The 10,515-nt window shown below is 36.8% G+C and overlaps 1 protein-coding gene across 1 annotated transcript; it reads left to right on the top strand.

Annotated features, from left to right (window-relative positions):
- Nucleotides 1–321: 321 nt before the first annotated feature.
- NHLRC3 (NHL repeat containing 3) lies at nt 322–8,281 on the top strand. Its single transcript, XM_008929077.2, has 6 exons — nt 322–531; nt 1,376–1,523; nt 2,019–2,219; nt 3,343–3,434; nt 4,994–5,106; nt 5,607–8,281. Exons 1-6 carry the CDS (start codon nt 337–339, stop codon nt 5,833–5,835), a joined length of 978 nt encoding a protein of 325 aa, XP_008927325.2. The 5' UTR covers nt 322–336; the 3' UTR covers nt 5,836–8,281.
- Nucleotides 8,282–10,515: the final 2,234 nt, after the last annotated feature.

The raw sequence follows: 10,515 nt of genomic DNA, 5'->3' as shown, positions 1-10,515 counted from the left end.
TGTCTTCTTGAAGTGGCTGTTGAGTCTGTTGCATTTGGAACCTTCTCCACTATTTTCCTCATTTTGGAGTGTGATTTACAGATACAAATATCTAATAGCAACTTTGATGTAAGAAATTTCAGCATGTGTGTTTTGCCTTCTAACTCCAGAGCTCCCCAGTCCAAAGGACTCATTAGCTATTTTTCAGTTTGTTGAAGCTTTCCCATTTGCAATCCAAACCTCTAGCAGCAAGCCTACTTCTGCTTATCTGTTTTGTTAATATAAATTGAATAAGTGAATTTATGGTGCTTCAGCACACAGTTACTTTCAACTGCAATTTTCTTTGATCCCACCATCATGGAATTTGATTACTACTGGATATTTATTTTGTACTTTCAGGTTTTAAAAGCATATGATTACTTCTCTCCTTGGAGGGAACAGCAGCAGATGTACAAGCTAGACATAGGCTGGCCTAAAACTCCAGAAGACTTCACTGGCCAAACATTTTGTGTTGCTGTTGACTCTCTTCATGGTTTGGTCTATGTAGGACAAGTGAGTGGGAACACTGTATTTCTCTCTTTCTGGTGTATTTTTGCCTGTAAAGGTTTAGATTAGGATGTATATATGTATGTTTAAATGTATATATGAATAATTTTTGTATCAAAATCAGAGAAAATATAAGTATAGATGTCTCTGCTATATCTATTTTTTAAAACAGTTCTGGTACCATATTTGTTTGAGCTTTTTTTTTAAAAAAAGCATTAAATTTCTGTGGTATGAATGCATGATCCAACTTCACTGAGTTACAGCAGCTTCTTCCCTTAGCTGCAAGGGAAAATGTGATTCTGTGGCAACTGAATCTTCCACTCCTTCAGGCCTTGTCCCATAAAATCAAAACGACATAGCTCTTTCAACCGGTTACAGTAACTGAGTTAAATTATTTCCTCTACCCAGTTCCATGCATCGGTATCTCTAGGCCATGGATAAGTGGAGGGAATTAATTGTAAAGCACAGTATGAATACTTGAGTGCCATGCAGCTAATAAGCACAGTTACAATTTTTCATGCCTGTGTTATACTGGCCATATTTTTCTGCAGGAACATAAAATCACATTTCAAAGTGAAGGCCAAGATAGCTGCAGGTGCTTAGCTGCTCTGAAAGTTGGATTCTTATGTGATTTAAAGGGAAAGTCCAGGCTGAGTGGAAGGTTTTTCATGCTAACCTTAGACCCTTCTCTCTCTTTCCTTTTCTAGATGGAAAAAGAGGTCTAGCAGACAATCAACTCAGGAGATTCTTATGATTCATGAAACATTGCAAAAACTTCACAAAGAATAATTTAAAAAAATATGATTACTTGCTTAATATGTTTTCTTTAGATCTTTTTTTGCCTTTTCAGAGGGGAGACAACGTGCCAAAAGTACTTGTGTTCTCAGAGGAAGGCTATTTTCTTTACTCCTGGAATAATACAGTTGAAATGCCTCATGGTATCTTTGTATGGAACACTGCAACAGATAGTTCAGTATGGATCACAGATGTCGGAACAGGTATGCATGGTGGTGATATGAGAAGTATTAGGTGGGGAAGAAAATGTTAATACTGAAGATTTTGCTTTAAACGACTCATTTATTTAAATCTCTCAAACAGTTCTGAGACAGATTTGTGCTTTTCTTGCTGTGAACAAACTTCCAGGGTGCTGCACAAAACACTCCAAAGTTTCATGATTTGTGCTGTGTATCTGCTTAGAGCTGCTGAGCTCAGTAAGCACTCCTCCCTGCTGTGCCACCCAGAAGTATCAGGAAAAAAAATCACAAATTCTGGCTAGACCAATTGTCTGTTCTAGGTTTAGCGACCTTAATACAATTAATGAATATTGTTGTAGCCTATGGATTTACAGTCATAATCTCACTACAGAATTTTGACTGTTTGATGAATTAATATCACTTGTGAGTATCAGGAGATTTTTAATCTTTGTGATTGGTTTTAATACTTACATTTTGTTTGGTTAAGATATTTTGACACTTTTTTTTTCTTTAATTCAGGGAAATACGGACACACTGTGAAACAGTATAGCCCTTTGGGTAAACTTATGCAGGTCTTGGGCACACCAGGAAATGCTGGTTCAAGTTTGATTCCCCTGCAATTTGATCAACCAGCAGAGATCTTTGTGGAGGAAAATGGAGATATCTATGTTGTGGATGGAGATGGAGGAATGAATAACAGATTGATCAAACTATCCAATGGTATGGAAAAATGAACTGTCAAAGTAGTTGCCTATTGAAAATTGAATTTTAAATAACACAGCTTGGGAATACTTTTAAACAAGGAATAGGTAGAACTGTCATTTAACATTAGTTAGAAGACCTTGTTGAATCAGATCCTGTTTTATTGCTTGTCACTTCAGGAAAAATCTCCTAATCATTTATGAGAAGAGTCTGAGAGTGTGAGTTTGTCCAGTCTTTAAGAGAGAAAGCTAAGGGGGATTCTTATTGCTGTCTTCAAGTCAGTAATGGGCTGTAGAGAAGACAGAGCCACATGTTTCTTGTTGATGCACAGTGAAGAAATGAAGAACACTAAGCAAAAGATGCAAGAGGGGTGAATTCCAATTCAATTTTTGGAAAAAAATATTCACAGTGAAGCTGGTTAGACAGTGAATATTTTGCCTAGAGATGGTATGCATTCTCCATTCTTGGAGATGCTCGAAAGTTATGAGTTATGAGGAACCTAATCTAATTTCAGAATTGAATTTGTTACCAAGAGTAGTTCTGCTTGAGGAGCAGCTTGAACCAGACGGTGTCTGGAGATCTTTTATACTTAAATTGTTCTGTGATTCTAATTAGCTTGCTCATATACCCCAGTTAGAGCAGTGAGTGCGGAGTCTGCACATGCCTATGGTTGGAATTAGTGGAGGAGCTACTTTTTCTCCTTTGTTCTGTCATAAAGCAGATAGTTTCCTAATAACTGGTTTGCAAAATGGTGAATTGTTAAAACCCAGAACTGCCAGGTAACAAATATAAAAAATCAATTTAGTAAAGAAATTAATAGCATAATCAACCACCTTTTCTTTTTCCTTTTTTTTTTAGTTCAGTGCTTAACAGAATCTTAGACTATGGCAGAAATGTAATAGTGGTTACATTTCTGTAACTATAGTCCTGAAACCACTAATAATAATCCAGTAGTCACTGTAGTAGTTCCAGTATTTCTTGGTTTTATGTATCAGGACTACTGTGTTTGAAAAGTTTAGAAATTTCACCTTTTACAAATTACTCAAAATAATTTTGCAAGGGAATGACTTAAAGATGCTTTATTTATTGTTTTCTCAATGTGATTTTTTTACTTTTATTTTTCATCGTGCTCACTGTTTAGATTACAAAGAGATATGGCTGACTGGAATAAACGGGACTGGCATCGGTCAGTTCAAGATTCCTCACAGTGTAACATTGGATGCTTTTGGACGGGTAAAGAGTAAAAGAAAATTATTTTTTCTTTCATCTTTCAACAGACCCATTTACATGTATTTGAACAAAACAAACTGTATTTCTTCTTTATTTGAACTGTTGGGATCTGTGTCATTTTATGGAGGTTACAGTTTTCATTGTGCTAGTCATGAGCTGAAGTTTCCCACTGCAGATTCTCCTGGTATAGCTGACTCCAAGGTTAACACAAGGATTCTGATCAGTCACATTGTCAATGTCCATGCAACAACTGTTTCCCCTGCAGTTTGTAACAGGTTGCCATTGTGAGAGTAACAGAGAACTCTGTTCTGTAATAAGTATCTACCCAAGCACTTACACATCAGGGGGCTTTAATTTCATATTTGGAAATTCCAAATGAGTTTAAGATGATAGTGAGGCTCTAGCTACATTGTGGACATCACTCTTTTTTTCCATGCAGCTCGAGGCATTCCAAGAGACCAATTCTGCCAGATATTAATTGTAGTCTGGCTTTGCTCTGCCATTCTTATAGACAAATTACGCAGCCTCTTGTTATTCTGTTTCAGTGAAAATAAGATAGCTTCACTAAAACATGACTGGTTTGAGCTAATTCTGCTGATGCTATCTCAATCACAATAAGAAATGTATATAAAAATCACTGCTCTGCCAAAACTGGCAGAGTGGGAGAGAAAACAGGAGGGACATGGTCACTTTATGCTGAAGGGTAACTGAGTTTATTCACTACAAGACAGCAACTGCGATGGGCTATGATTTTGTTGCCAGCATAGTGTTGATGATCAGCCTATGTTAAAAAATAATTGTTAATTCCTAAGAAATGTAAGAGAATGCTGTAGTAGTGTTTCATTTTAAAATAGTGATGAAAAATATCAGGTCATCTTGTTCATTGCTCCCTTTTCAGTGATACCCCAGAAAAGTCGTGAAGTTTACTTACCAGACTGATGCATTGTCAGCAGTTAAAACTTCAATGATTGTTGTACAAAAGGTGCCTTCACTGGAACTGTCTAGTGGTATTTGCTGGCTTACAATGTTTGTGAACCCAGTTAGCATAGGGTGGGACAGAGACAAGCTCCGCAAAACTGATAAGACAAAACAAACTGAAGGTGCTCTAAGTGTTTAAATTGCTCAATATTTGTAGTAGTATTAGGCATATCAAGAGTGCTTGCAGATGCAGTCATCACGGACCTGGATCATGAAGTGAGACTACCATTGAAAAAAAAATTTTTGGTGGGTGACAGACCTTTAGACAGATCTTTAGAATTAAAAATATGGGAATATGTCCTCACAGTGGGGGGAAAAAATCCTATCAAACATATCTATATCATAGCCACAAAAATGAAGAGGAGGCACCAATTTCTCTGTTAAACTAGTATGAAATAATTCATGTATGTTAACTATGGGCCAGTTTTGGTTTATATCTGGAAGTCATATCTACTGATTTACTTTTGAATGGGAAGGTACATTCTTCCAAGGTACATTTTTACTACAGGGAACTTGCTCTTATAAGAAACTAATGCATTTGCTTTGTTCTATTTGTGAACAGCCAAGATTTTATTTCTTAACAGGTATGGGTTGCAGACAGAGACAACAAAAGAATCCAGGTTTTTGATAAAGTCACAGGAGAATGGCTCGGGTCTTGGAGCAGCTGTTTTTCAGAAGATGGACCCTATTCTGTCAGGTATTGTTGAACAGTTCCTCTAGACACATGCAATTACATAAATAAGGTGTACTCATACTGGTGAATTAAAATGTTGATATTTAAACCCTGATGACAAGGAGTTAACCAGTTTAATAGGCTGCTGGGCCCTATTCATATGCAAAGATCTGCACAGTTGTATCTTGACAGGGAAATCCTGACTTTGTAACAAGCCCCATGGATTTAAATGCAGGATTGGGAACTTCATTTTAAAGTTGTTGTGTGTTATTAACTTTACTGGTGCAGCTTTTACAGGCAGAAAGATTGTCTTGAATGAGTTTTCTGTAGCATAATCTGTCTCAATGAGAAGCCATATGAAGAGCAAGACTTAGAAGTTAATTCTCAATGTTTTATTGCATTTCGTCTGTCATAGCCTTCAAAGATGTGACTATTAAGGAGTTTTTTTAGTATAAAAGTGTGTGCTTGTGTCAAAATGACGTCATATGGCGTCCATAATTCAAAAATATGTTTGTCTTTCACAGATTTACTGCGGATTACAAGTACCTGATTGTAGCTCAGCTGAATATCAACCGGTTAGCAATCTTGGTAGCACCACCAGTTGGCGCTATTGGGGACTGTGTTATGGTCCATACAGTCCAGCTGGCAGATGAAACCAAACCACACCTTGTGGATGTGGACATGAAGAGTGGAGCAATCTATGTTGCAGAGATTGGAGCCCAGCAAGTACAAAAATTTGTACCCTTAAGATGATGGTTTCCCACAACTGCCATGGCACAAGCTGTGTGACGTATAAAACCTATGATCACATTTCCTGGAGGTTTTTTTGGCTTATGTTTCCTTAGACAAGCACAGAACATTGTGCTCCCAGAACCCTACAGCTAAGAATCTGCCCTGTTCTGTTCTGCAGTTCTGGAGAAGTACTTCGGCTTGTTTTAGTAATGCTATGGTGGCTTTTGCTTTTGTTGCAACTGAAATATGGAAAGCATTTTAGTTTTATTATATAAAATTTTATAAACACAACTGTTGTTCTCAAATGCATGGAGTCATCTTGGGACTCCTTTACCTAGCCTGTATATGTTGTTAAATGGTCAGAACTGTCTGAAAGAAATTGTATAAGTTATTTCCTGGGAGGAGAGGACCTCATTTCAATGTTTCTTCACTTTTTTTTTTAATCATTGTGCTGATACTGTCCAACACCGAATACAAGGATGTATAATGATGTTAAATTAGATGCTGCTGGATATTGGTGTCAGTATGGTGTCAGATGCCACTTGCATCTTGCCTAGGTGGTTAATGACATTAAGTATTGAAATCTGTTTTCAGATCTAGCTAAAATGGTGAAGTCTGTAATAAGCTTAAGTTAAACTGATATTAGGCACTTTGGCTCAAGTAAAAGTCTGTGCACAGCAGCCAAGTACTGATTCTTAATTAAATCAGTTCTTAACCTGATTTGATTTATATCAGCATGAATTTTCTGTTCTGTAAGCTTTCACAGGGGAACATATTGACATTCAAGTTATTTTAAGTTCCTCAAGAAAAACAAATTGCAATTTGCTAGGGAGGTCTTAATCAGCAGTAGGGACTGGGAGACATATGATTTTCTTCCAATTTATTTGTAGCGCTGTCACTTAACAGCAATGCAGCCATTTTAATTTGGGGATTTTTAACTGTTTTGTTTCCAGAATTCAGATTTCATCAATTCCATTAATGTCTAGAGTTAAGTTTCTTACCCTATATCCTACCAGATGTCTCCAAGCTCTGTCCTAAAAAAATGCTGTTCCTCTCCATTCCCAGACCAGAGTGTTTCTGTTTTCTTTACATGTTACTAGAAGACTTTAAGTTCACTTTATAGCATAGAGGGAACTGGGTATGGAAAAGTGGGATGGGGAAAATGGCATGGCAGAAATGAGACAGTGAATAACTGATTACCAGAGCAAAGCTGTGGATCTACATTCCATATTTTCTAGCTCTTCAAAACATTTGGGAGGATTTTTGCTATTTCCACACACTTATTCTACTGTGTGGACTATTTTAATGCTAATTACCAGCTAAGAGTGGCAATCTTTTTTCTACTTCTATGGAAAAAGAATATGGGAAACAGACTTATGCTGATGAGAAATACCCATTTCAGTGAATGTTATCAAAAGCAAATGCTTCTTAATTTGGCAGGTTTCAATCTATGATCACAAATCTGTGAGTCAGCAGATGGAAAATCTGTCTAGAAAAGTCAGATTCATACTTTTTGTGGAAAGTAACTCAGCAGTGGAGCCTGATGGCCTGATTTTAGTACTATTTGAGACTAATGCACTAAATGTGAATGCTTTGTTGTTGGCTTCATCCACAAAAACAAAACCAGATCTCATCTGGGACTGCCCTCACACAAGCCTGAGAATCAGAACTTCAGGGTTATTCACTAGCACATATGGTCCATCGCTCACATGATCTTGAATGGGAGCTAGTTAGCAATATTTATTTGCTGAAAAAGTAGCAGTACTTCCTCTAGACCTAGGTGGATATGTCCACACAGTGTGTCGTGTGGATTTTCTAACTGGTTTTCCACTAGCTCAGGGATCTCTGCTCTATGTGTAATTTAGCTATTTCTTGCCTACACAAGGTGGATTTATTTTCTTAAATTTTACTGTAATATCACCATATTTGAGCATATCTCGGTGGTGTAAGGGGTCCAAGTATATCCATCCTTCCTCATCACATCCTCTCCTTATTTATTTTTCCTTTGTCATATCCATTTGAAACAGAACTCAGTGCTCTCTGGGAGCCTGCTTCTGTATTCAGTCAAGCAATAATGCACTTTTGGATGCTGACAGATAATTCTACAAGCTTCTGTTTGTTCCATGGATCTGCTCTCAGCTCTTTTTTTACATGGGCTTTTGCAGCCCCTACAAATGGAGAACTTTCATCCAGTTTTGTCTGGCTTTACTGAAATAGGCTATGGTGCCAAAATGTGCCTTACCTCTAGGCATATGGGTATCTGTGATAACAAGAGACAAGGGATGCTCATTATTAACTAGTATGAAATGCTTAGACTCTTTTTTTGTCTCCGTCTGTGACCAGAAAATTATTTTGTGCACTAACTTGCTAATTCTGTGAAGGTTTTCTTATGTATCATCTTGAAACTTATTTCTGAAAAAATGCACAGTAGGATAATTTGATAAAATAAATTGAGAATTTCCCATTATTAAAGTTTTGGGTGCTTTATTTCTGTACTAATATCAATACACTCCATTGCAATGGATTACTTTTCTAAGTATGGGGCCCTCAGCACTTTAGTAAGGTATTTAATAATTTCTGATACCAACATTCAAATGTAATCTAAAATTCCATGTTGTCTTTGTATGTTACTATTTCTGCAGCCAATCTCTTTTGTATTCTAATTTATGTATCAAAACAGACACATAAATATCTCTCATATGTTTCCCTCTGAGTAATTAGTAAAATGGGATGATGAATTACATAAGAGCCAAGTTTAAAGAAATATTTAAACTGTATACCTTTATGATGCTAATAGGGAAATTACAAAGAAACTCACAAAACACTTCTTATGACAAATTGGGTTTTATTTTCAGAAAAGATTTACTAAACAGTGTTGATTTTTTAGAAGGTCAAGAAATGACTTCTCTATGAGTTAGAAATACTTGCACAAGAAGAAAAATAACATGCTCCAGTGTTACCTAGCCAAGGAAGAAAACCTAAGCTGATTGCTAGAACACCCCAGAAATCTAGTCTTAGGTAGTAAGTGCTAACTTTAGGTGTAAGCAGTAAGCACTGGAGTATCGAATTAATGGAAATAGGAATAATCTATATTTTGATGTCTCCAATTTTGCAGAATTTTTTTTAATTGACCGTTTTCTTTAAGGAAGTACCACAGCTGTTAACTGGATGATGTTCCCATTAGGTAAGACCAGATCACAGTCTCCTCTTCACAGAATGATAGAATAGTTTTAATTGGAAGAGACCTTCAGGACCATCTGGTTCCAACCCCTCTGCCACGAGCAGGGAACCTTCCACTAAATCAGGGTGTTCAACATCCCATCCAACCTCACCTTGGACATTCCCAGAGATGGGTCATCCACAACATCTCTGGGCAACCTGTGCCAGTGCCTCATTAATCATGATTTTTCTGTGATGATAAACAGCCTTTTTTTATGCGTGTTTTTCTGTTCTCATAGTGGGCAATTTATTAACAATATTTGTCTGGCCGAAACAAAAGAAGCCTGAATCAGGTTTGTGCTGTGCGAGATCAGATCAGTGAAGCTGAACCACCTCAATAAAAGTTGAAGGGGAGGGTACACAGGTATGTCTGTGGGTCTCCTTGTTGCTGTAAGTTCACTGCCTCTGTGAAAGTGGTTATGAATCTTTTTGAAGCATTAAGCAGTCAGTTGTCTTAGCTGACACTTTCTTTAAAATTCGTGACCTGAGATGCCTTCTCAAGTGATCTGTCACCAAGAAGTGTTTGCAATCAGTGAAGCTGCTTGTACAAAACGTGAGAGGGCACCAAACCCCCGCCGATGCTTGGCGTACTCAGTGTGAAGACATATTTTGCAAATACAAACAGCTGGTGTTTCCTGAATGTTTGGAGTAAGTCAATAAAGATGACAAATTGCTCCAGACCTCCTTTCTCTTTTCAAAATAGACTGCTTTAAACATAAGCTGATCATAGAATCATAGTCATTTTTGTCTTATTACTACTGGATTTATGTCAATCTTTTATTTCCATTGTTTTTCCTAGAAAAAAAATCAGTAATTCAGCATCCAGAGACAACTGGATAGGGTGAATTGATTCTTGTAGTCCTTACATCATTGGTTTCAATAGAATTACTCCTGATATGTTGCTTTGGAAACATAATAATTTATAAATAGTCTAACTGTAGCAGCATAATTACACCAAGAGAGAGATACCAGTATATTTCCCTACAGAGGTGACCCTGAGTGAGATTAGAGCTAAGCTTACTTAATCTCACTCACCAGTTTTATTCTACCCCTCCTTTCTCAGCCTTTGTTTCAAAATCTTGCTCTGTTTTTTTATTACTATTATATTCTACTTTGGGGGATTCATCTGCAAAATTTGTATTTGCCAGCAGTTGCCATAAAAAAAGTTAGAACCAGAGTTTTCTTCAGGTAAATGATTCAAAATATTTGAGTCTTTCAGTGTTCATAAAACATCAGTCATATTGCTTATAAGAAATTTTAAAGTAGGAGCATATTAATTTATGCATGCAAGAGGATTTATTTGTTATGGCATTAAAGCCAAAGTGACACTGATACAAATGAGATATTGAATAGACATACTTTATCATAGTATCACATGTTTTGAGGCTGATGAAACCAAATGTGTGTAACTAGGTCTGCAAAACAGAGGTAAAATTGTTGCTCAGTTACATCAAGAATAAGCCTAGTAATTCTGTCTCAGCT

Source organism: Manacus vitellinus, unplaced genomic scaffold (assembly GCF_001715985.3).
Source record: "Manacus vitellinus isolate BGI_N305 unplaced genomic scaffold, ASM171598v3 scaffold_2_pilon, whole genome shotgun sequence".
NCBI classification, from domain to species: domain Eukaryota; kingdom Metazoa; phylum Chordata; class Aves; order Passeriformes; family Pipridae; genus Manacus; species Manacus vitellinus.
The sequence above is the reverse complement of the archived record's forward strand: the minus strand, read 5'-3'. Positions and strand labels throughout refer to the sequence as shown.